Genomic DNA, 27393 nt, shown 5'->3' on the forward strand with positions numbered 1-27393 from the left:
CGACCGCGAATTGACTGTCGATCACGCGAGCCTTCGAGGGGGGCCCTTAACAAGTTCTCTGGCGACGATCTCGGCCACGGGCCGGCCACGCGCCCGCGGTTCCGGCTAATAGCCGCGACCAGCTGACCGGCGCCCACGCAACGGGAGCCGGTATCTACAGGCAACAGTTAATCAGGCCGATTCACATGGTAATCGAATCGGTATTGATATTTACTGGCGCCTGGTCGCGACCGAGATCGAGCCCTTAATTACGTGGTGGCACCGGAGTGGGGATCTTACACAATTGCTGCTCGCTGCGGCTCGGCGGCGTCGGGCGCTCGTCCTCGGATGGCTCCTCGTCAACGGCTGATTCGACAGTGTGGAGCGGTCGGCTCGGCGGAACTACGTTGGGCCCCCGCGCGCTCTCACGCTCGCGGTCCTTCCGCCCCGCCGATTGGTTGTGTGTGTGTCGCCCTGCTCGCGACGCTACCGACGACTTCCGCTACTTTCCGCGGGCCGTTCGAGTAAGCTGCGGCGTGCGTGCGTGGGCCCCTCGCGGTTTCCCGCCCGGCTGGCCAGGCCGTGGCGGCGCCGCTCGGCCCTCTCGTCGCCGTCGGGGTGTGTTTGGGTCGTCCACCCGCGCTGCAGTCGCGGTGGCACGCCCGTAGTTCTGCTGCGGCGGGGCCGTATCGTGCTGTGCGAGGCGTTTTCGGCGCTTCCTTCGCGGCAGGTCCCGGTAGCCCGCCCGTCGGCCGACCACTCCGCCGCGCGTCCTCCCTGCGCCCGTCCTTCCCTCGTCGCGACTTTCGTCGTTACATATTTTTGTTGATCTCGTTCCCCGGCACCACCGGTTTTTCCTACGGAACTTAACTAAAAGATTAGTTATCGCAGATTGCCCTCCCTCGACTCGGGTCGAGGCGCCATCCCCGACCTTCCCCTCGGCCGAACTACCGTCTGGGTGGAGGACGCGACAAATGTCACGTCACATCTTCTATAAATGCGATATGTGCCATTATAAGGCAAACTTTTGGTCACATCCCACAGATTGTGAAACTGTGGACGTCAACACGGCTATCACAGCTGGAACCATTACTACTGGAATTGGTTTTGCCCAAATGGAAGAAATGTTTGCAGCTGCAAATATACCGTGTATGTCAGAGAAAACATATATCCAACATCGAGACATAGTACTCGATGAATATGAAAAAAACAGCCACTGAAAATATGAAAATGGCTGGCGAAGTTGAAAAGCAACTTGCTGTAGACAGAAACGAAGTAATCAATGGCATTCCGTACATAACCGTTGTAGCGGATGCCAGTTGGGCGAAGAGGTTGTATGGCACTGCCTACGATTCACTTTCCGAAGTTGGAGCTATTATTGGTTATCGCACAAAGAAAGTCCTCTTCGTTGGCATTTCGTTGCAACAAATTTTGCACGATATGTCATATGGCGGAACAAAAAGGTCTCGAGGTAAAAGTTCATAAATGTTACAAAAATTTTGACCGTAACATGAGCTCTACACGTATGGAAAGTGATGCTATTGTCGAAGGATTTAAATGTAGCATTGAAATGCATGGACTGATTTTTAGAACACTCATTGCCGATGGTGATAGCAACGTGTATCAGTCCATCATAAATAATAATCCGTATCAAGAGCAAATGATAAGAGTACGAAAAGTAGAATGCACTAATCATTTGCTTCGAAATCTGTGCAAAAAATTAAAAGTAGTCGCAGAGACGACTGAACCAAAGTTGCGTAGAAATCGTGATTTTATAAAATCACGAAATACTTTAAAAAACAATATTTTAAACATTAGAAATGAAATATTACAATTAGCTGAACGACCGGAAATAAGTTGGCGCTGGAAGTTCATATTTTTTAATAAACTATAGCTCAAACGATTGCTCCCTAATTGCTCCCTCAGAATCAACAATTGCTCCCCTTTTAAAATTATAATTTTTAAGATATTTAAAAAAAACGTAAAATTTATAATTTTCACTCAAAAACATATTTCTAATAACTCTATGCAACTAAATCCGACATAGAACGATTGCTCCTTAATTGCTCCTTATTGCTCCATCATTATTTTAATGATTTATTGCATTTTTATTGAAAAAATAACAAATTAATTATTTCACAAGTGACGCCGCCGCCATCTATTGGCCGCCTATTGTAACTATATGGCTCGGCAGCCATTGGCGGAAATATTCAAACCTAATATAATAGCTCTATCGTTTATAACTATATCTCAAAGAGTTTAATCAACATTTCCTATTGATTTTTGGTAGAATAACTGTTTCTCGCTTGCTCTATTGGGATATTCAATTGCTCCATTCGTATAATTAATTTTGTATGATATTTTAGCAAAAAACTGTTCATTTTCTTGAAAAAATACATTTCTCACAGTCTTCTGCAAGTATATCCAGCATAAAACGATTGCTCCTTAATTGCTACGCGTTGCTCCATCACTACCTTAATGATTTATTGCATTTTTATTAAAAAATTAACAATTTGATCATTTCACATATGGCCTTAAGCCTACTACGGTCGCGCTTTTGCACAGCGGACTTAAGGCCTCCAGCCAATAATAATCGAGCGCTAGAGGCGCAGCTTCATATAAAAGAGACATTCCGTTGTTTTTGATATAAAAGATTCCTTCTTGTAATGTTGAAGAGTCAAGTCGATTAAAAAGTGTGGTATTAAATACGTCGTGTGCTATTTTCCTTCCATCCTTTCCACTTAAGACGCTACATTGGTGACCCCGACGTTATATCGAAGCACGAGAGAGTACGGGTATTCCCAGCTGGCTAATGCCGAGAGATAGTTCGCCTCCCCGAGGGGAAGAAGCCGGCCAAGGGGAAAGCAACGTTCACGATAGCACCAACGCCCAGCAATCGATAAGCATGAATGGTGGTTCCGGCTCGGGAGTTTCGGTCGTTTCGCGTCATATAGAGCTACCGCCGTTTTATCAAGCTGACCCGCGACTATGGTTCGCGCAGGTAGACCTAGTTTTCGCTAATTACAACATAACCTCGGATACAACGAAATTTAGATACGTCGCAACACAATTATCCGGCGAAGCCTTGCGTAGCGTCTCGGATCTAGTACTCAATCCGCCGGCCGAGAATAAATATGAAAGCATAAAACGGCGCGTCATGTCAGCATACGATGAAGGAGACGAAGCACGCCTTCGACGATTACTTCGCGGTCATGAAATGCGAGAGGAAAAACCTACGGCTTATCTCCACCGCCTCCGAAGTCTCGCCGCTAACCAGTGCGGAGACGCCATTTTACGCTCGTTGTTTCTAGAACAGTTGCCGGAACACATTCGTGCGGTTCTCTCCATTTCGGACACAAATGATCTTCAACGCTTGGCGGAGATGGCCGACAAGGCCGTTGATGTCATGAAGCCCACCATCTCGTCGACTCAGTTGGTTTCCGCAGGGACCACGGCAAGCGCTCAAGCGTTTTCAGGTACGCAACCAACATTACAGGAATATCTAAACGCACTGACCTTACAAGTCGCCAAGATTCAAAAGAAATTGAATCGTGCCAATCGATTTCGACGCGCTCGAAGTAGGAGCAGAGAAACGCAATCCAGAGCCTGCTTCAACTCAACCAAAACCCGAGATATGTTACTACCATAACAGGTTCGGCGCTAGCGCAAGAAAATGCCAGAGTCCATGTTCCTGGGCACAAGGAACAAAATTGCAACAGGAAAACTAACAAAGTCTCCGTGTATAGAGGCGGTTGCGGGGACTGTTAACACGCCAAGCCGTCTCACCATCTTTGATCGAAATTCGAGGATGAATTTTCTTGTAGATACAGGGGCAGACGTGTCGGTAATCCCCAAATCTTTCACGCACAAGAAACCTGTTCCTGTCAAGTGGAAGATCTACGCAGCTAACGATACCATTATTTCAACATACGGCGAGATCAACATGAAGCTCAACCTTGCACTACGCAGAGATTATGAGTGGCGATTTACTATAGCTGATGTTCAACAACCTATACTCGGCGCTGATTTTTTAAAATACTATCAGCTACTTGTCGATCTTCACGGACGCCGCCTAATCGATTCAGTAACCCAACTGCACGTAATCGGAACGATTACTACATGCTTTACACCGTGCTTAACCAAGATAAGTCACAACAACAACTTAAAGGAAATTCTTCAAGAATTCGACGAAGTCTTACGTCCGAGTAGAGTCGTGGAGCCAAAACATTCCGTGCAACACCACATCATCACTACCGGACATCCTGTCGCGGAGCGTGCCAGACGTCTTTCACCAAACCGTCTCAAAGCAGCCCGCGCAGAATTCCAAACTCTCATTCAACAAGGTGTGTGTAAACCGTCGTCAAGCCCATGGGCTTCCCCATTACACATGGTTAAAAAAGCAGACGGAAGTTGGAGACCATGCGGTGACTACCGCCGCCTTAACAAAGCTACATCCCTGATAGGTACCCAGTTCCTCATATACATGACTTTACACATCGCCTTCATGGATGCAAAATATTGCATGGATGCAAAGTACACAAGGCTAAGGCTGAGTTTCCACTCAGCGCGTCACGTATCGCGTCATCCGTCGCGACCAATCAAAACATCCTATTTTATTACATTATTTGTGATGGGATGTTTAGGCCGGTATTCATAGTCGGTTCTTATATTTAAGACCATCTTAAGTACAATCTTAAGATGTCATTAACCAATCACAGAGCCGTATTAGCATCTTAAGATATTACTTAACGCGATGATGACGCGACGCGTGACGCGCACAGTGGAAACTCAGCCTAACGTCAATAAGGGCTCATGCACAATGCCGACAGGTAGCGGCGTCGTCACTTTTAAAATGATCAATTTGTTATTTTTTTTTAAATAAAAATGCAATAAATCATTAAAGTAATGATGGAGCAACGCGTAGTAATTAAGGAGCAATCGTTTTATGTTGGATATACTTGCAGAAGACTGTGAGAAATGTATTTTTCCAAGAAAATGAACAGTTTTTTGTTAAAATATCATACAAAATTAATTATACGAATGGAGCAATTGAATATCCCAATAGAGCAAGCGAGAAACAGTTATTCTACCAAAAATCAATAGGAAAAGTTGATTAAACTCTTTGAGATATAGTTATAAACGATAGAGCGGTTTTCCGTTTCCGGTGCGAGTGAGTTGACAGCGTGTGAGAGTGTGCGAGTATAAAGTAAAGATTAAGGAGAGACAGAGGAGGCGGAGGAGGGCGAGAGTGTGCGAGAAGGGAGGAGCAAAGGTGAGTGAGCGTGGAGAAGAGAGGGGAGAGTGGTGGAGGAGCAGGAAAAGGGAGTATAGGGAGAAAGAGTGTCGGGGCTCGGACAAAGGAGCCGGCACGAACAATAGCTGGGGTAGAGGGGCGACGCGACAGGTGAGCCGAGACGTGTGCGGTAGCGCTGGGTAGGGCGAGAACGAGAGACAGTATAGAGGAGCGACTCGGCAGGGGAACGGAGGTACGTGAGGTGGGGCGTGGCAGAGCATAGAGTATAGCACAGGTAGAGGAAGAAGTGAGACACAGAGTAGGCAGAGATGAGTGAAGAGAAAGAAAGCGGAACGGAGATAAAGAAGGCGACAGATAAATTAAAAGAAAAGGATAGAGGCAGAAAAGGGAGTACGGGGAGCACGGGGAGCACGGGAACCTTAGATGAGTTTTGGAAAAGGAAGAGGGATGATTTGGATAAGAGTGGGGGGGAGAGAAGGATGCAGTATTCAAGAGAAGCAATATGACGGCAAGGTCGCCTAAAACGGAAACGGAGGTAGGTGAGAAGGAGATGAGGGAGATAATTGGCAAATTGAGAGAGGGCTTTAGGAGCATGAGAGAAGAGTTAAGGGAGGGCTTCAAGGAGCAAGGAAGAGAAGTGGAGAAGATAAGGAACGAGTTAAGAGCGCGAGAGGAGAAGTGGAGCGTGGAGAGAGAGGAGTTTAAGAAGAGAATAGAGGATTTGGAACGAAAACTGGAAGGGATGATAATGGAGCCTAAGGAGGGAGGGCACGAAGGAGGAAAAGGTGCAGAAGGAGGCGCAGGTCTGAGAAGGGGGGAGGGGAGAGAGGAACCTGATTGGAAGGAGAGGGTAGAAATGCTGGAGAGGAGGTACGAAATGAAGGAGAGGGGAGAAAGGAAGAGAAATGTTGTGATAAAAGGAGTAAAAGAGGAGGCGGGAGGAATAAAGGAGGGAATAGAGGAGGTGATAAAAAAGATAGGAGTGGAGGTTAAGATAGAGGAAATCAGAAAAATAGAAGCGGGAAGGAGAGAGAAGGGAGGTATGGCAGTGGTAAGAGTGGGAAGTGAGGAAGAGAAGGCAAGAATAATGAGAAATAAGTGGAAATTGAAAGATGAAAATACTTGGATCGAGGAAGATCTAACATGGGAAGAAAGGAGGATAAGAAGAAGGGTAATTCAAATTGCATTGAAGGCAAGGGGAGAGGGTAAAAGAGTGCAGATAGGGCAGGGAAAGGTATGGATAGATGGGGAATGGTGGGTATGGGATGAGGTAAGAGACATGCTCGGTGATAGTAGATGGAGGTGTTGGGAGGCAGGGAAAAGGAAAGAGGAAGAAGACAAGAGAGATGAATGGAAAAGCAGGGGGAGTAGAAGAGGGAGAGGGATCGGACAGGACAGATATAAGAGGAGTAGAAAAGGAGAAGGAGAAGAGGGAGGAACTTTTGAGGAGAGAATGAGAGAGGTGGAGGGGGAGGAAAAAGAGAGAGGGGAGAGAGAGGAGGGAAGGAGAAGGAGGAATGAGAGGAGTAGGAATGGAGACGAGAGGATAAGAGGTGAAGAGGCTAGAGGGGGGAGGTGGAGAGTGGTAATACGGGGGGAAGAGGAGAAGAAGTGGGGGGAAGTAAAGTAGTTTGGAGGATGGTATTCTGGAACGTAGCTGGTTTGGAAAATAAAGATAAAGATTTCTGGGAAGGTCTGAAGAGAGAAGATGTGTTAGTCATGGTAGAGACTTGGATAAGAGAAAAGGGCTGGGAAAGAATAAGAGGAAGGCTGCCAAAAGGGTACGAATGGGGAGTGCAAATAGCGAGGAAAAAGAATAAAAAAGGGCGAGCAATAGGAGGGATGATAATGGGAATAAGAAAAGGGATAAAAGAGAAGGGGAACGGAAATAGAAATAGATAGGGAGGGTGTGATAGCAGGAAAGGTTAGGATAGATGGCGAGAACAGGAGTATTATAGGGGTATATGCAAAAAAAGAGGAGATGGAGGAGATCTTACAGGAGTTGGGACATATAATGGAAAAGAAAGAAGAAGGAAGGTTCACGATAATTGGGGGAGATTTTAATGCGAGGACTGGACAAGAAGGGGGGAGGATAGAGAAAGAGGAGGGGGAGGAAGGTTGGGAGGGGGAAGAAGTTCAAAGGATAAGAAGATAGACAGAGAGGGGAGGCTGCTGGTAAATAGCTTAGAGGAGAGAGGATGGGAGATTTTCAATGGAAATGTGAGAGGAGATGAGGAGGGGGAGTTTACTTTCACGGGGGAAAGAGGAGATACGGTGATTGACTATGTAATAGGGGAAAGAGAAGTAAGAGAGAAGATAGAGAGCATGATAGTGGGGGATAGAGTGGATTCGGATCATCACCCCTTGGAAATAGTAGTGAGAAGGGGGAACGAGGAGGAAGGCAGAAGAAGTGGGTGGAAGAAAAGAAGCAGGGGGGTATGAAACGAGGAAGGAGCAAAAAGGTTTATTGAAAAAATAGGAGAGGTGGAAGAAAAAGTGGAAGAGTTGAATAAGGAATGGGAAGAAATGGAAGCAAGAATAACAGAGGCAATAAAAGGGGTAGAGAAGGAGATGGAGGGAAAGAAGAAAGGGAAGGTAGGATGGTGGGATAAGGAGTGTCGAGAAATAAAGAAAGAGGCAAGAAGAAAATTAAGGGATTGGAGGAAAGAAAGAGGAGAGGGCAGAGGTTACAAAGAAAAGAGGAAGGAGTTTAGGGAGTTGTGTAAGAGGAAGAAGGAAGAAGAGAACCAGAGATGGGAGAGAAAAGTGGAGGAAGCAAGGAGGGAGGCAGAGGTATGGGAGATAGTAAATAAGGAGAGAAAAAAAGGAGGGGAATTGAAGAAGGAATAGAAAAGGAAGAATGGAAAGAACACTTTATGAAGTTGTTGGGAGAAGTAGAGGGGAGGTTGAGGATGGGGAAGGAAGGTGGGAGGGAGGTAAAGGAAGGAGAGGAGGAAGAGGAGATAAGTCTAGAAGAAATGAGGAGAGTTATAAAGAAGTTAAAGGATGGAAAGGCAATGGGAAGGGATGGGATTCCAGGCGAGGTTTGGAAGCGAGAGGGGAAGGAGTTGGAGAATTGGGCATGGAAATATATCAATAGGATATGGAAGGGGGGAGGATGGCCGGAAAATTGGAAGGAGGGAATAATTGCGCCAATCGTAAAAAAAGGGGAAGGAAAAAGAGCGGAGGAGTATAGAGGGGTGACAATAATGCCGTCTTTATATAAGGTGTACACAGCCATTCTGGCGGAGAGGTTAAGAGAGGAGATAGAAGGAAAAAAATAGTGCCACAAAATCAGACAGGTTTTAGAAGGGGGATGGGAACCATAGACAACATCTATGTGCTGAACTACTTGGTGAACAGAAGGCTGGAAAAGAAGGGGGGGAAATTGATAGTATGTTTTGTGGACGTTAAGGCGGCGTTTGACTCGGTGGATAGAGGAGTACTATTAAAAGCAATGAGAGAAAGGGGAATAAGGGAAGGGCTGGTGAGGAAAACGGAGGAGATTCTAAGGGAGACGAGAAGTAGGGTAAGAGTAGGAGAAGGAATGGGAGAAGAGTTCTGGACGGGAAGGGGTGTAAGACAGGAGTGCCCGTTGAGCCCGCTGTTGTTCAACGTGTTGTTGGCAGATATGGAACAGGAAATGGGCAGAGTGAAATGGGGAGGAGTAATGATAGGAGGTAAGAGGGTGTATACCTTGGCATATGCGGATGACGTAGTGTTAATGGCGGAGGATGAGGACCAAATGAGGAGCATGTTGGAGAGACTGAAAGGGTATCTAAGCAGGAAGAGATTGGAACTGAACGTGGGGAAAACAAAAATAATGAGGTTTAGGAAAAGAGGAGGGAGGGATAGTAAGAGAAAGTGGAGATGGGCAGGAAAAGAATTAGGAAAGGTGAAGGAATTTCGATATTTAGGGTACGTGTTTCAAAAGAATGGAGGACAGGAAGCGCAGGTAAGGGAAAGAATTAAGAAGGCGGCTGCAGAGCTGGGGAAGGTTTGGGGGATAGGGAAGAGGAGATTTGGGAGAGACTGGGGGAAAAAGATTGTGGCTGTTTAATAGACTGGTGTGGACGGTGTTGGGATATGGAGCGGAAATATGGAGATGGAAAGAAAGGGAAGGAATGGAAAGGACAGAAGAAAGGTATATCAGATGGGTCTTGGGAGTGGATGGGAGAACACCGTGGTATCTGGTTAGGGAGGAGATGCAAAGGGAGAAGTTAAGAGGGAGGGCAGGGATGAGGGCATGGAGATTCGAGAAAAAATTAGAGGGGGGTAGAGGAAGTGAACTGGCGAGGCTATACTGGGAGGAATTGAAGGGAAGGGAGAAGGAAGGGAAAAAAGGCTCAAGCTGGGAGAGAGAAAAAGGAAAATTCTTCGAAGACAGAGGAGTAGAGTTGAAAGAACTGGAAAGGCTGAGAGAAGATGGAGACGAATGGTTTTACAAACTGTTTGAAGGAGATAAGGAGTTGCAAAGGAGAGAGAGATGGGAGAGGATCGAGAATTCAGATTATAATAAATTGTACAAGCTAATAAAAGGAGAGGGTATCCCGGGATATATGAAGAAGGGATGGGGAGAGAGTAGATTGAGAAGGGTGGCGAGATTTAGATTAGGGAATGAGATGAGAGAGAGCAGATACTGGGAAACGGAAGAGAAGAAGAAATGTAGGTTATGTGAACTTAGGGAGGAAACGTGGGAACATGTGTGGGAAGAATGTAGGAGATGGGAATCAGGAAATGGTAGTTGGCAGGAAGCGGTGGGATGGGTTTTAGATGAGGAAGGAGGAGGAGAGGAATGGATGATAGAACTAGAAGGGGAAAGAAGGGGAGGAAAAGGGGAACCGGAGGATTTAGAAGAAGGAAGAGGCGAATGGAGAAGGGGGGAGGGGGGAGGAAGTAGGGAGAGAGAGGAGGAGGAGGAAAGTGGAATAAAGAAGAGGTGAACAATGAACTTTGTTACAGACTACCCAGAATGGAATACGAGGGGAAAGCAATAGCAGAGGCGGTGGAAAGGATTGTAGAGGAGAAAATAAGGAAGCTGTCGAAGGAGAAGAAAGAGGTTGATAGGAGGAAGGAGGAGAGGATAGAGGAGCTTGAGGAGAAAGTAAGGAAGCCGTCGAAGGAGAAGATAGAGGTTGATAAAAGAAAGGAGGAGAGGATAGAGGAGCTTGAGGAGAAAGTAAGGAGATTGGAGAGAAAGGTAGAAAGAATGGAGCAAAGTGGAGGCAAAAGGAAGAGGGAGGATTGCGACGAGAGAGGGGCTGAGAAGAAGAAATGGTGGGCGGGGGTGTGCGAAAGGAACGAGGATGAGCTAAGAAAAAGGAACGTAATTGTGAGGGTCGAGAAGGAGAAATGGGGAGGCAAGGAGTCGAATTGGGAGAAAGTAAAGGAGCTATTTGCGGAGGGGTTAAAAGGTGAGGGTGACGGTGAGAGAGGTGGTAGTGGTGGGACAGAGAGGAGCCTGGATGACTATATTGGTGAAGCTGGCAGACGAGGAGGAGAAGTGGCGGGTGTTGGAGGCGAAGAGAAAGGCAGGGAACAGTATAGGGGTGAAGATTCATGAGGATAAGTCAGTGGAAAGGAGAGATAGGGAGAGAGAGGAGAGAGAGGAGAAAATGGAAGGGAGAAGGCGTAGGAGTATAGGGAGATCGGAGGAAGATGAAATCGCAAGCAGGATGGAGGAGAAGCTACTCATGAGCTCCGATGATGAGGAGAAGGGCAAGAAGAGAGAGTGGGCTAAATAGGGAAGAGCGGTGACGGGAAGGAGGGAGGATTAAGGATGGGGCCGTTGCAGAAGCGAAGGAGGAAGAAAAGGAATCTTCATTCTCGCCATCTGGCCATGGGGAGTCGGTTTATATTAATAAGTAATTGTAAGAGGTTTGGGTACGTTCCTCGCAAAAAACGCCTTGTAAACCTATGGGGAAATACAATAAATAGCATACATATAAACGATAGAGCTGTTATATTACGTTTGAATATTTCCGCCAATGGCTGCCGAGCCATATAGTTACAATAGGCGTCCAATAGATGGCGGTGGAGTCACTTGTGAAATAATCAAATTGTTAATTTTTTAATAAAAATGCAATAAATCATTAAGGTAGTGATGGAGCAACGCGTAGCAATTAAGGAGCAATCGTTTTATGTTGGATATACTTGCAGAAGACTGTGAGGAATGTATTTTTTCAAGAAAATAAACAGTTCTTTGCTAAAATATCATACAAAATTAATTATACGAATGGAGCAATTGAATATCCCAATAGAGCAAGCGAGAAACAGTTTTTCTACCAAAAATCAATAGGAAATGTTGATTAAACTCTTTGAGATATAGTTATAAACGATAGAGCTGTTATATTACGTTTGAATATTTCCGCCAATGGCTGCCGAGCCATATAGTTACAATAGGCGGCCAATAGATGGCGGCGGCGTCACTTGTGAAATGATTAATTTGTTATTTTTTCAATAAAAATGCAATAAATCATTAAAATAATGATGGAGCAATAAGGAGCAATTAAAGAGCAATCGTTCTATGCCGGATTTAGTTGCATAGAGTTATTAGAAATATGTTTTTGAGTGAAAATTATAAATTTTACGTTTTTTTTAAATATCTTAAAAAATAATAATTTTAAAAGGGGAGCAATTGTTGATTCTGAGGGAGCAATTAGGGAGCAATCGTTTGAGCTATAGTTTATTAAAAAATATGAACTTCCAACGCCAACTTATTTCCGGTAGCTGAACGTAGAAGGGAAGGAAAGCAACCTCAGCATTGTCTAACTACGGAATTACGAGAAGATATAATAAATGTTCCTAGCCATATCTTTGGTGAACACAAGCGATGTAAGGAACGTGGTCATACATGTGAGAACATCGCTGATACAGATAAGGAAAATTATGTTCCGTATCTTAAATTGTATGGTCTTTACCCCAAAATACAGAATGCAATCAATTATTTAAGCGCTTATTCCGACAGTTTGTTGCTCAATGTAACAAACAATTTTGCAGAATTGTTCCACTCGGTAGTCTGTGTAGAAATTGGCGGAAAGCGCGTTTTTTATGGTGCACGAGGTTCTTATAATACGAGAATTGCAGCAGCTGTTATTCAACATAACACGCAACAAGTTCTCACAGAATTTTATAAAAACGTATGTAACAGTGTTCCTTCTATTATCGAGAATCTGAAGAAGTGACGACAAATTAAAACAGCTCGAACCAGAGAAAGTCGAAAAATAGATGGAAAACCAAAAGAATTTAAAAGAAGCATAGGAATAGATGGTTATTACGGACTTCAATCGCAAAAACCAGACCTCTCCCCTGACCAGGGTTGGCATGTTTTAAACAATGTATTTAAAACTATTTGATTAAAACTTGTTTAAAATAGTAGACACTGTTTTAAACATTTTTGTTTTAAACAGTTTTAAACTACTGTTTAGAACTGTTTAAAACATCGCAACTAAAATAATGTAATTATTTAGGAAAAATTAAAAAAAACTGTAAAAAAACAAAAATAAATAAAAACTAATAGACAGGGTATTATTTTTAATTTTAGCAAAATATTTATTTTTGGATATTAACCCTTAAATGCCACCCGGGGTCCAGCGGACCCCAGACCCTCTACAATGATATATTTTCAAATGTTCCCGCCAAAAATAGAGCTCATATTTATTTATTTATTATTTTTTATTTTTTGATTTTGGAGCCAATATTTTAACTGTTGGCGATCTTAATTTTTTATACTATGTTGAAATTGAAATTTTAACAATATAAGCATTTTATTCTCTTTTCTAAGCCTTGAACAACATTGAAAATAATTTTCATAACTAAATATCAAAAAATCAATAAGTAAGGAGACATTTTTCATGCTGGGGTCTTTTAGACCCCATGTGTCATTTACGAGATTCTTGAGAGGTGTGGCATTTAAGGGTTAAATAACAACCAATACAATAATGAATAAAGTTAAAGACTACTTAGTGCTTACTGCTTAGTAGATAATGTAGTAATAATATTTAATTATTTTAATATATGGAGGGGTAAAAATCAGAGTGGTGTAAGTCAAATTTTTTTAAATATTTTCTCGTGTGCATAGATGCAATCTGTACAATATATAAATTGCATCTATGCACACGAGAAAATATTTAAAAAAATTTGACTTACACCACTCTGATTTTTACCCCTCCATATAATACTTTGGTTCTTTTTTTATTCTTATTAAGTAATCTTATGTTTAACTCACAACATAAATAAAAAATAAAAAAAAAATAAAAAACCTCCATTCTTCTTTTTTATCTAAAAAGTAAAAACTACAAACGTACAGTACAAGTACAAACTATAAAAAAATAAACCATATCACATTGCATTTTAGCACTCATTGCAAATGATAAATAAAATAACGTCCTTTAACTAAAAGAAAGTAAACATTTAAGTACAAGAAATGGACGGTAACGATTATATATTTTGCAATTGCATTGCAGTCATTGCATAATGCATATTAGATATTCTTTTAATACCTACTTTTAAATTTAAGTTATTAATTTAAAATAAAATAAAGAATATAGTTATATATTGTGACGTTGCAGTTTCGCCTCATCGTGGCAGCGCCCCGCCGCCGTCACAGATCGTTGTTCCGCTGCGGAACGTCGGTGCCTACCGCGCACACGTACCTAAAATAGCAAACAATTCGTTTGTAACAAGAAGAAAAATTATAAATAACATACTTGAATCTACATAATGATATTTCATATTTAATATGAAACGTGATCATTGATATATTATTTTTTGAGAGATATTCATGTTATCGAACGAAAATGTTGAATGCAAAACTCAAATATAATATTAAATAATATTAAATAATATATAATAATATACCTATATATTATTATATAGATATATATAATCTTACGTCAATAATATTCGTGTATAATACCACCTGTCGATACATCTCACATCTACGAATTTTTCATCAGAATAATTCTCGTCACATCTGACGCGTCTGATCTGTACTCGTTTAAACGCGTCACGAGTTTCCTCCAAAACGCAAATATCACCTACGTTTGTCGAGTTACATATTTTCCTATAATTAGATATACATATACAATAATTGTAAATGGAACAGGACCGATGTGATATACGATCAATTAAAGAGAAAAACGTCATTTACGATCCAGACTGCCCATCTTGGTAGCCTAACGATAATAATTGTGTTCCAACAATATTGTGCGTGAATTTTATATACTTTTTCCAAACTCAGAAAATTGCGCCGAGTTTTTGTCGGTCTTGAAAAACATAGCTCTTTGTTTAGAACGGTAAATCCACATATTTTAATCGATAATTCATTTAAATTTTAACGCTAATAAGCTAATAAGCATCCTTATTAAATCACCGTAAAGAATTTATTGCGAACAATATCACCCTAATTCAGGCTTCGAACCTGGACCTCCTCATTTTGTAATAAGAAAACTGCGCGCCGATTTTTTATCGATCTTTAAAACACAGTCCTTTTGGATATACAAGGTATTTCTAAAGTCTGACCCAGCCTCCTGAATTTCGAAAATAGCTTTAGATATGAAAAAACGCTGAAACACGTGTTGGATTATTTGAATTAGGGACTGCTTATTTTATGCCAAAAAAAAATTTTTCAGCCCCCAGGGCGGCGGAAACGTGCAAATAAAAAGTTTAAATAGGAAGGAGGTCAAATTGTAGCTCGTTTTAAAGGTCTAGTAAAAAAATTTTTTTTGTGAAAACCGCAGGTCGCTACAACTCCCCTATCAAAAATTATGGGGGGGGGGGGGTTAAAGTTACAAAAGGGCCTTTCTCGATTAAAGGCATTCTTTGAATTTTATTTTAAGGTTCCCAAGAGATTTGGGGGGGGGGTCTAATTAGAGAGGTTACGGCCTCCTTCCCAATAAACATTTTTTACTTGCACCCCCCTCCCCCAGGAGGCTAAGAGATTTTTTTGGTATAAAATAAGCAGCCCTTTAAAATATGTGAACACGTTTCAACGTTTTTCCATATTTAAAATCGTTTCCGAGATCCAGGGATCTAGGTCGGGAACTTTAGCGATACCCTTTGTGTATATACAGGGTCTTATTTTAATCAACGCACTTGAATTTCTTCGAAATCGATACGAGATATCAAATTCCTGTTTTTACAAGGTTGTACGGTATCAAGGGAGGACATATTTGATAAAAGAAATTTAACCTTGAGTAGAAGCGTTATATGATTAAATAAAGATCAATTTTAATTTTTAAATGGCAACATAATTTTTTTAACACATACGTTCGTAGCTCTTCTCATCGCGAACTCAACGCGCTACGACTGCCGTTCCTAGCTACGAATAATATTAATTTTTACATTTGCAATTTTGTAAAATTGAATGCGTCTACGAGATACAAATTTTTTTAAATAATTTTATATTTTTTTACAAAAATCGATTTCTTTCATTATTCCAAGTATAAAAGTATCAAGCTCGTCGAAAAGTGAATACTTTACGAGATATTTCATATTTATAGTAAAATTATTGACAAAATTGAAATGGAAAATTCTTAACGCAAAAGAGCTTTATTATAGTGTTTTATAAAAACGTCTCGATAAGAGGGCTACAAGAATACGCGATAAAAAATAGGGAGTTCCATTTAAGAAAACATCGATCATATTGACCTAGCCTTGAAAAGGTTACTCAAGATCGAGTCTATATTTTCATCGTACAGCCCCCGTTCGAACCATACAACTTTCCTTCCGAAACGCTATTCCGTATCTTCAATATTTTTCAAAATATTTGCTTGGGGAAATTAAAATGAAACACCCTGTATATTTTAAGGCTCCCGGTGACTCAATCGCCAATCCGCGTACACGCTTAGCAGAACTGTCAACTATAAAGCGTGAAATAAAAATAAATAAAAAATAAATTATTCTTGTAACGTACAACGTTATTTTTCGTTTTAGTGCAGTTTTTGTATTTTAAATAATCGTCATAATATTAAAATATGCCAAAGATTCTCAATTATTTTGTTACAATTTATAATATGTAAAAGCGAATATTTATTTCAATTCAGCGGATATCGAATAGCCTGTTTGCATCCTTGATTATGCATAATTCCAATTAAAAAAGTTTTCGGTATATTTTGCAAGTCCGGTTTTATCGATTACAAACGCTATTTTATTGAAAAACATTTTTGTTTTTTTATTTTTATATTTAATATACGTTGCAAGAATTTTCATAATGTATTTTTTCCCCTCCAGACGCCATCGATCCAAGATAGTTGGAGCGAGCGAATAGGAGCCCTAGGAAAGTATATACCGTAGAAATTTAAAGAATATACGAGAACAAATAATATCAAAAAAATTGCGAATATGCTCGGTACACGTACCTATTTTTAATATTTCCGTAATAATTTTGTATTTTAGCCGTAGTTTGCGCGTACTCAACGTTGGAGTACGTAATTTTTTTCGATTCATCGGAATGTGGAATATGTTCGGTAATTCTCGCAGAAAAATGCGTCGTATCGTGAACATATAATACCGTCAACTTTATCTCATCGTTGCTGTAAAAATAAGACGTTGAAAATATTAAATAACAATACGACGAGCTAATAGGAAAATTACTTACATCTGTATATTTGCTATTGGCGCATCGATTTCAGGAAGGATACAATGTCTGAATACACAGGTATTTTGCTCTTGGCAGAAGCCAAATGATTTCACATTGTCACATAGAGCACAGTCTTTTTTATCCCTCTCTAATGTAATTGCTATTCGCTGGAATCGTATTTCATAAATAACTAAAAATCGTAATAAATTGATATTTTCAGGAGTAACATCTCGTTAGCTTACCCGAACGTAGTCTAACATTTCCGGAGATATTACAATTTTCATTCGCTGCAGTATTTTTATTATTCTACATCGTTGTTCTCGTTAATAATTATACTAATTTTACAGTTAGTAGCATCCTTAAATTTAAAATAGTATTAGTTGCAGAAATAAATATAATAACCCGCTCGGTAAAATAAAAAAGCAATCTTATGTCCATTTCAATAATTACCTGCGACATATTATCTAAAAGTAGAGAAAACCTGCAATCGAATTGATTTCTGTGTTTTAATAATACCGAATAATGTATCAGCCATTGAATATTGGTAAAATTAAGGTCAGACAGTACTGGATCGGTACATATCAATACCGGATAATAACCGCATACACATGATATCCAACTTTTTCGTAAAACTGCAAATACACGAATCGATATATAATTTTCAAAAAGATAAAAAACACCCATTAAACCAATATAAATTTAGATAAAAAATAAAACATTTCTTAACGCGATTAAAATGTCATCGTACCTCGTATATCGAGCGATCTCACATTTTCATGAATCAGTAGAGTTTTCTTCGTCAAAGTTAAAAAATTATTTAACTCTTCGGCCTCTTTGGCGTTTACGCATACTATCGCTGTTCTCAATGTGGTGTAATCGTCCTTCAACAGATCTTGGAACCGCATGCTAAAGCACCCGTTTCCCTGTTAAGCCGGGAACCATCCGTGGAGATAGCGAGCATGTCCCACGACCCCGAGAACGCTAACAAGGAGCCAGGGGAGTACGAGGTGCGGAAGGTGCAAATTGTGCAGGTGCACCGACAGACGAGGGAGCAGACAGCAGAGAACCAGGAGGGCCAGACGACGCGTCAGAGTGCCACCGAGACGGTGCAGCACGAGGAGCTACCGGATGAGGAGGTGCGAAGGCTCATGTCAAGGGGAAGAGACGAAATAGTACAGACGACGTCGCCGGGAGAACAGATATTGTCAACACCAGAGGTAGTGCAGCGAGAGCTGTACCCCGAGGACGGCAGCCAGCCGGACCATGGAGAAGAGGTGTCACACTCGCAAATGTACACCGAGTTATAAAACCTTTTATTAATGTAACAGGATGAGATTATTTTAAGCATGTTTTATTTATCAATAGTTATAATAAGCGTTGAGCGCACATCGACAAGTAGTCGAGTCAGAGTTAGAGAGACAAGAGCACGTGAAGTGCAAACGTGGAGTCAATTTTATTTTAAAGACTTTATTATTCTTTTTAATACTTTTATTACGAATACAATAGCGATTCGACGCGATAGTTATTAAAATTTTGTAAGAGATACATACACCAAGTACACCGCAAAGTACAACACACGATATAATAAAAAGATACATACACCGAATACAAATATACGATATACTTGCCTGTAAAGATTCCTCCGATCCCAGATAATTGTCAGAACGACGAACACGTAGACTACATAGTTACATTCATTGAAATGGACTCAGATAGATTCAAGATAGTTATATTAACATTCATTTTTATTCTTTTTGCCATTGCAGTAATTAGCATACTGTTATTGGTATATTCTTATAAAGTAGAGTCAGAGCCACACTGTTTACCGTAAAGCGATTACCATAAAGTTTAAAGAACACATTATTGTTTCATTCATTATATTTTTTCCGTTATTCACAAGTTTCCCAGACACGGATATAATACTTACACTTTACGCCTTATTCACACTTTACATATTGATATTAGGAGCGGGAGTAGATCCGCGACCGATCCACGAGTGACGGTTTTATTATTCATAGCATTTAAGATACACTTTTAACATTAATAGCGAGCAGGACGTATTCCTGAGTTAGTATATATTTTATTTCAATTTTACAAGCGTTAATTACAATTACACCACGCTACACTTTACTGTACCATGTACACTTTACAGGCACTAAGCCGATAGAAACACGCAGAGACAATCTGTACACGAAAGAAATTCCCAATTAACATATTTAGCAGTTTTATAAAGTCATATCAACATTTTCAACGTTTAAATAATAATATTAAGGCCTTCAGCCGATAAGATGCACGAGGTGCACGAATACAATTCAAATTACACTTTATTCAAGATATTCAAAGATTTTATTACAGAAATAACCTTTTGGAGCAATATCCAGTCATTTACAATAATTTATAACATTCAGAGACAATTAATAGGATTTACACTTTATATTACACTTTTTACACTTTCTACACTCGACGACTTAGAATAAGCGTGCGAGACGAGCCAGCGAAGGCTCTACACTTCATATTACACTTTTAACACTTTCTACACTTGCATGTCAGATTTCAGCGTGCGAGACGAAGTCACCGAAAGGTGCAACACTTTCTACACCGTCTACACTCGACGTCTTAGAATAAGCGTGCGAGATGAACCAGCGACGGCGATTACACTTTCGATACACTTTTAGCACTTCGAGTGCAAATTTCATTAAATTCATTGAATTTTACAGATATTATTTATAGTTACATCTCACGGAAGAGAAACCAGCCGAATGGAGTCATTCCAGGCCAAGATTTATTTAACATTGCACATTGCATTAATTTTCATTATATTCAGTTACACTTTATTACACTTTTGTGAACTTACTACACTTTTAGACGGCATTTAGCCAATTTGATATTATATTCATGTTTTTGATACTTAAACATTATTCCCTGTCGATTTAAGAATTTATTATTATGCGATTATGCGTGCGGTCATTTTAAGCCGCGTTATACTTACCTTTTATACTTACCTTGTATTACACCGACTTCGGTGATTAGATGAGACGATTCCACAGCGATCCCGGGTACCTGAAAGAAAGAGAAAATTAATACTTACCTGGTTTCATAGGATTCGTCTGTTGTGACGTTGAGAGTCACTCGATGCAAATCGAGTGACTTTTGGTTCGCTTGCGCGAAGTTTGCGTGCAGCGACGCGTTTGGTTCACGCGAGTGCGAAAGCCAAGTCGCGCCGTTGCACTTAAGTGTAGCATCTCACGAAAAGGTGCCGAGTCTCAAGAGCGACTCGGCAAGCGAAGTGCAGATGGAGTCGTACCATCTACACCCGAAAGTGCGTTCCGCCAGTGCGAAGGTTGCGCGCCTAAAATGACGACTCAGCGCATGCGTGAGTCTAAGGTGGGAGAACTCGACCCGTTCCTCCCGAACAGTCCGTCGTGAGTTTTCGAGGCGTCAACACGTGTTGCGCCATACAAATCGGAAAAGGCGTTCTTATCCCGTTATCCGCTAGCGTTAGTAGCGTGAACGAAATATTATCACGGACAGTCCGTCGCGAACTTTCGAGACGTTAACGCGTAGAGATACCGGTTGCGTCATACACATCGAAAAAGGCGGTCTTATCCCGTTATCCGCTAACGTCAGTAGCGTGATTAATCTATTGTTAGAGACAGTGAGTGCGTGATACGGGAATATTCCTATTGCGCTTATATTGATCGTTAAGATCCGCATTAACCGAATAAGCGGCGTTTCGACAACAACTCGACGTAGTTACACGCGATCGAGCGAACACGCGCGCTGGAAGAGATTGCTGTACAATCTAAATTTTAATAAACTATTATTTGATTATAATAAACAAAAAGCATTACTTCGCGATCCCAGTGAACATCCTATCCTAAGTTCCGTATATACGCTTCGCTTAACAAGGGCGTGGCCGACGGCCTTGAACGCGCCTGCGACGTAGAAACGACAGCCATCTTGCTGAGAGAAGGAAGGACGGGGCAACGCAGTCGTATCAGGTTTCTGTATTTAAGCCTGAAAATACAGTGGCGACCGTAAACACAGCCCAAGTAGTAAGTGGCTATATTTCAATCATAATAATTTCATTCGTTGTTCCGGTCACAATCTAACGTTGAAACAATTCAAAAATACATCAGAAATCTAATATTTTATGTATAATTAATATAATTAATCGACATCGATTCCAGGCCAAATTTTCATATTTTATTTGCAAATTTTTCTTACCTAATATTTTTTTATTCTTATACGTAGACTTCAAAATGTAAAGTTTCGGACATATAGACTTAAAAACAACAGCTTCTATAAATGACGCGATGCATATATACGGATTATACATCGCGAAATGTACAAATTTCTTAATCTGAACCGTTCAGTTTGCGGCGGATATAATTATCTGCAATATCGGCCTATCGTCACCTCGTGGTTCACGGTTCTCGATTATCTTATGTTTTTTGAAGAGTTCTCCCACCTATTGAAAAATTGAAAAAAATTCTAGAAATTTTCTATGGCAATTAATCCTAGATATAAATGGTTTCACACTGACCGAGTCGTAATATTTATCCAAAATTATGTCGGCATTGTCAAGCACTAAATAAGAAAGTCTATCGAACGACAATATATTGTTGTACTCGTTCGAGAATTGAGCCAAGTATCGCGGTGTGGTCACTAAGATTTGACAGCCGCTATACATCATTGCCTGAAAGAAGCAAAAATGAAGAGTTCCTCATCTTCTACAGCTACACCTTTTCGGTACGGTAAATATTCGCCACTCGGCATTATTAAACGACCGACGAGACGCGACGGTACTCGCGCAGTTACGCGAAAACCTTATTTCTGTTTAACATTTTCTAAAATTAATTTTTATTTATCGATAGTAACGTACAGCGAAGATATTTAAAACATATTTAAATAAGAAATTTAAAAGTTATCGTACATTTAATAATTATTTTCCAAGTAGAAAAACAAATGAGTAGAATTCAATTTAGGAAAGTCTGATTACGGTAAATTTCGAAGCGTAGTACCAAGCCCAAACCAATATTACATTTTCTACAACGTTGCGCGCTGTCTTTTGCAATTTTTATTACGATGCATCTTAACGGATTTCTTCTTTCGGACCTTTCATCATTGTTGTACGCAAACACTGTCTTTTTTTTAAGAAAAAAAAACTAATAACAAGTATCTTTTCAATTCGATAATGATGTAAAATGAACGATCAATAGCAACAACGCCAAAACATACTTTATTTGAAAATCAAACGATCGACACACGGCCGTAAACGTAAACGCTTAGCACTAAAGGCTGTGTCGATCAAAATCGACGTTTAACGACGAAAAGGTACAAAAAGATATTCAATTTTCGTAAAAAATATAGGTAGATATATTTACCGCTACCGATCGATCCGATTTGCCGTTAAATGCCGCGACGCATCTTATATTGTCAAATGACCGTAGAAATGACTGGCACAGAGATCGAACGGAGATTACTTCAACTGACGAGGCACATAAAATTAATGCCAACGGACGAGTCGCGCTACGTGTTTCCTGAAACAGATATCATTTATATCGATTAACATGTTCCATCCTGGACTTACCATTCGGACAATTTGAAAATTTTAGCTTTTCGATTATTATCGATAATATAAGTATTTTCCATATTTAACGTTAATATTAAATAAACAGTTTAATAAAAATATCTACTTCATTTCGCATTGCATTAGACACCCTTTTCTTTATGTTTTTTGCTTTTGTAATTATTACGAAACGCTAAACGAGCGGAGACGAAATCACGTAAAATTAATCCGGTAATGGAATGTGTTGATAAATGAATTTTTTTACACACACGTACGCACGTATGTATATTTTATCGATATAAATTTGTAACATATATTTTGCTTAGGCACAACGCTTAGAAAGCTTGATAAAAATTTAAGACATTTTGTTTTTTATAACACTCGTATAAACAAAATTTCTCTACCTCTTTACGTTTAGCTATCTGACCACAAACAGCCATTGCGCATCCGCTCGTTTTACCACATTGCGACGATCCAATAGCAACAACGTCTAATCCATTGCTTATAGCTGGCACTATACAAGATTGAAGTTTTCTCAGTCTAGTAGAGTTGATGCTCTCGGTCCAACCCTAAAAAAGATATATTTCAAAATATATTTTTATTACACTCTTATAATCAATCGAATTACCGTCCGAAATGCATTTACTGAATTATACACCTCAAGTATTCCATAAGGATATCTCAGGTCCGTAATGTCACTCAAGACATCGCAGTCTATCGAACTCTGTATCAAAATCTCCTCGCTGATGACAAATAGCAAAAAAACATAAGAAACATAAATATTCCTATATAATCAATTATACGATATACTTGTGTATTTTTACCTGGGAAAAAATTTTGTGCGAGATTTATCAGGTATATTAATACACGTTGCCTCGTTCCTTCTTTCTCTGTCCCGTGAAAACTTTACATGGAAAATGTACCACTGTTCTTTAAGTTGCGTGGGCATTTCGACGAGATTCAATAAATCTATATACCAATAAAATTATAGCGTATCGCGTTATCATTCAAATGTTATTAAATTGAAGTTTAAGAGTTAATAAAAGTGACGAATAAAACAATTTTTGAGCGATCGAATAAGAATGTTAAAAAAATAAACTAAAATCAAACTAGATTTATCTGAAAAGTTACGAAAAAAACCGGTTAACGTTTCAAATTCAAACGATACTTGGACTTTTTTCCGGAATATTACGACAAAAAAATTCCAAGAAATTACCATTAAACGGACGAAATGAAATAATTATATCCTACGAATAAAACAAAATCAGCTTCGCGGGTTAAAACGTTGGAATAATTAAATCGGGAAAACTGAGATCAAAATAAAACATAAAATAATTAGTCGAAGATTAAAAATTAACGTGGAGATGTTAAAAATACGGTAACACTTCTACGATGAGAATCCATCAAAAATAACCGTAGTAACGAACACATTCTTCGTTGGAAAGTGTCACAAAATGTTGAAAGTCCAAAAGTCCAACTCGTGACGAAAATTACAAGTGCAAAATAAATAGTGACAAATTCCGACGAAGAGAAATAATTCCAAAAATTGGCTATCGGCAGAAATATCCGATTAGCGCGAAAATACGCGACCAACAAAAATCTATTTTAATAGATAATATAAAATTTTAATAGATTTATTTTGGTCAAGTATCACTTGAGATATCAACGTACCTCCTTCTATATATAATGCGTGATAATTAATGATTAATGCTTCGCTCAACAATATGACAGTTTTATCAATGGAACAATAAAACTCTCCGTATTCTCTTCCATTTCTTTCGTCCGTGACTAAATGATCAAAGTGTACAATTTTAGATGTGCCGAGAAGACGTTTTGTAAATCGAATGGCTTCTTCGGTCCACTTTTCTACAACACTTTAAGTAGTTGCAATCTGTTAAACATTTTTCGTAAAGAAACCACAAAAAACTCTGTAATTGAGTTAAAATCTTACACCGCCGTCGTAGCGTTGTAATCATTTGACGCGACACGATTCTTTTTCATACAAATCGGCAAAACACCAAATACACCCACGGTTTTCGACAAATACGCATCGGGGACAACATCTCGTGGAAGTATACGAAATTCATCCCTAGTTAATTCAACGCTAGTACCACGATCCACTAAAAGAATACAATATGTTTCATCCGTTTTAATACGAGTTATTAAACCACGGGAAAAGACGGCTGGTAAATTTCTTTCATCTTGACGCATAAGATGTATAAAAACCGTCTGCAAGATAAAGAGTATCTTATATTACGAGAAATGTAACTTGTATAAGATATCAGATAATTATAACTCTCATACGTAACGGGAGAACGTGAGAAACTAACGTCGCCAATTTTAACATTTTTCTCATCTCTTTTCTGCTCCAAAAAAGTAGATGTTTTCATAAAACTTATCAGCTTTGATTGAATCGTACAGAGTGTCTTTTTGTGCTTTTCAACATCATACGCTCTCGTGATATATGGATTCTGTACGTTTCCTACTTTTATCGCTTTGGCCGTAGGAGGACGGGCTGTATCTGAAATTAAATAAAGATTTAATAGTTGAGTAATTTAATTTGTCTAATGTATCGTCGCTATAAATGAAGTATAAACACATTACCTCGACGCTCGCGTAACTTGTCCATGTTTTGAGAATTATTGCCCTGAAACGAAGAGATTTGTAATATTTTACAATCATATCCAAAAAAATTCTTGTATTTATTTGGGTCACCGACAATCTCTATACCTTGTCCAACGAGAAAGATCACGGTTGATAAAAACATTAATAACGATAATGATAGGAGACCGCAGAACCGCAACAAGATGTTTGCGTTAAATTATTTTTATTTCGGTAATTATACAGTTTAACGGGCCTCACCTTGGAACCGCTTGATAAATCAACCGTTTCCCCGTTAAGCCGGGACAGCATCCTGGAGACACCCGACATGGCCCAGAACCCCGTGAACGCGAGCCAAGGGCGAGGGAACATCAAGTGCAAGAGGTGCAGATGGTACAGGTGCACAGACAGACGAGAGAGCAGCAAACCGAGTCAGTGAGGCGAAAGGAACTTCCAGACGAGGAGGTGCAAAGACTGATGGCGAGGGGCAGCACGGAAATCGTGGAAAGTACATCCCCCGGAAGCCAGATATTCGCAGCAGAGGTGGAGGTGCAGCAGGAGCTGCAACCGGAGGAGACCGACCGTAAGGACCAAGGTGCAGGCATTTACACTCAACTGTAGTGCCACGGATATATATTCCTTTTTATTTATGTACCTGCGCGAATTATCGTTTACAGACTTATTTTATGATATTTTAATAGCGATAAGATTGTTTTATAATAACAGACGACAGATAGTCGATTTTATAATTTAAGAACATTTACACCAAAGTACACCAGAGTACAAATACACAATAAAGAAACAAGATTTATAAACATAAAATAGAACCACACGTTTATCCACAACAAAGATCCATCCCCAGTAACAGCTGTAGGGACAATAAATGCCTTTGGAAAGGTTAAAAACAATAATTCTAACAATAATATTCATCTCATTTGCGATAGCAATAATCAGTATCATTTTATTGGTATATTCACATAAAGATTATTAAAGATGCACACAGATAGATTCTACATAACGATAATATCATTTATTCTAATACTTTTTACAATTTTTGTCATATATATGATCCTATTAGTTTACGCAGCTAGGGACAGTTCAGAACCATACTATTTAACATGAAACTTTCAGAATTTATAATAGTTTCCGTAATAATATTTTTTCCATTAATCATCAACTTCCCAGATACAGACATAATAATTACACTTTACATTTTATTCACACTCTACATATTGATATTAGGAGCGGGAGTAGATCCGCGGCTGATCCGCGAGTGACAGCCAGATTACACATAGTGATTTATATTTAAGCGTTCATTTAAGTTACACTTTTGATAGTTACAGCAAGCAGGATGTATTCCTGAGTATGTATGTATTTTATTTAATTTTTACAAGCGTTATTTACATTACACCATGCCACACTTTACTGTAGGGGAGACCGGGGCCTAACCGTCAGTTTTTTTTCGGTGCCGATTTTTAACAAGAAAATAAATAATTTAGTTAAATGTGGTATACCACTGTAAAAGAGTGAACCTTTAGCTACAAAATTTATATAGGAAATTTTTATCTACGTCGCTTTGTTTAAACCGGTATAGAGCAAAAACGACAACGGTGGAAAAATTGAAATCTCAAAAATGCCGGGGTTTAACCGTCACACTGCATGTTCAATACATATACGTACATCTAATCCTGAAAAATGATAGGATACATCTTAATAATTGTTTTTAAAAGAAAAATATAAAAATTTATTTAAAATTTTTATGCGAAAACGTTATTAAAAAATGTTACGAGGGTTCCTCTTTCCGCAGAAGTCACTCGCCCGACTTGTTTCACTCCTCGACGTCCGATGACTCTATTCGGTGTCTGAACGGTTGTAATTCCCGTCTCATCCATATTCCATATGCAGTGACGCTGGAAATGCCCGGAAATGCCTTGGAAATGCACCCGGACTGCTTACTGACGGATTAACCCCAAACACAAGTTTCAGGTTTGATCGCCCACGAAATATTAGACATCAACGATAATGAAAAAACTACACTGAATTCGTGTTCAGCATGCATTACTCTTTATAATCACGTACCTTGAGATTTGGAGAGCAAATATTATTGCAGATATTACAAAAATTTCCACGCGCAGAAAAATGTAACTTTCACCTTCCGAAAACACGTTTACCCTCGTAAAAATCATAACACGGCAGGTAACCTGCCGAAACTCCGTTGGTCACATGGGTACCATAAGCAGCGTTTACAATGTTAATAGCGAGTTCGCACAATATACAGGTTCCGAGATATTTGATTTGACGGTTCAACCCCGGCGACGGTTAGGCCCCGTTCTCCCCTACTATGTACACTTTACAGGCCCTCAGCGATTAAAACTAAGAGATAATTCTCACCCGGAGGAGAGATCC

At 39.8% G+C, this 27393-nt stretch overlaps 1 protein-coding gene and 1 pseudogene across 1 annotated transcript; one reads left to right on the forward strand and one right to left on the reverse strand.

Annotated features, from left to right (window-relative positions):
* Positions 1 to 3787: 3787 nt before the first annotated feature.
* LOC139781928 (uncharacterized) lies at positions 3788 to 4953 on the forward strand. The gene is made up of 2 exons (XM_071720809.1): positions 3788 to 4512; positions 4944 to 4953. Exons 1-2 carry the CDS (start codon positions 3788 to 3790, stop codon positions 4951 to 4953), a joined length of 735 nt encoding a protein of 244 aa, XP_071576910.1.
* Positions 4954 to 13835: 8882 nt separating this feature from the next.
* LOC139781929 (putative ATP-dependent RNA helicase TDRD12) lies at positions 13836 to 25317 on the reverse strand (annotated as a pseudogene).
* Between the last annotated feature and the right edge of the window lie 2076 nt (positions 25318 to 27393).

The sequence above is a fragment of the Temnothorax nylanderi genome, unplaced genomic scaffold, assembly GCF_030848795.1.
Source record: "Temnothorax nylanderi isolate EJ_2023f unplaced genomic scaffold, tnyl_v1.0 TNYL_tig0375_pilon, whole genome shotgun sequence".
Classification (NCBI taxonomy): domain Eukaryota; kingdom Metazoa; phylum Arthropoda; class Insecta; order Hymenoptera; family Formicidae; genus Temnothorax; species Temnothorax nylanderi.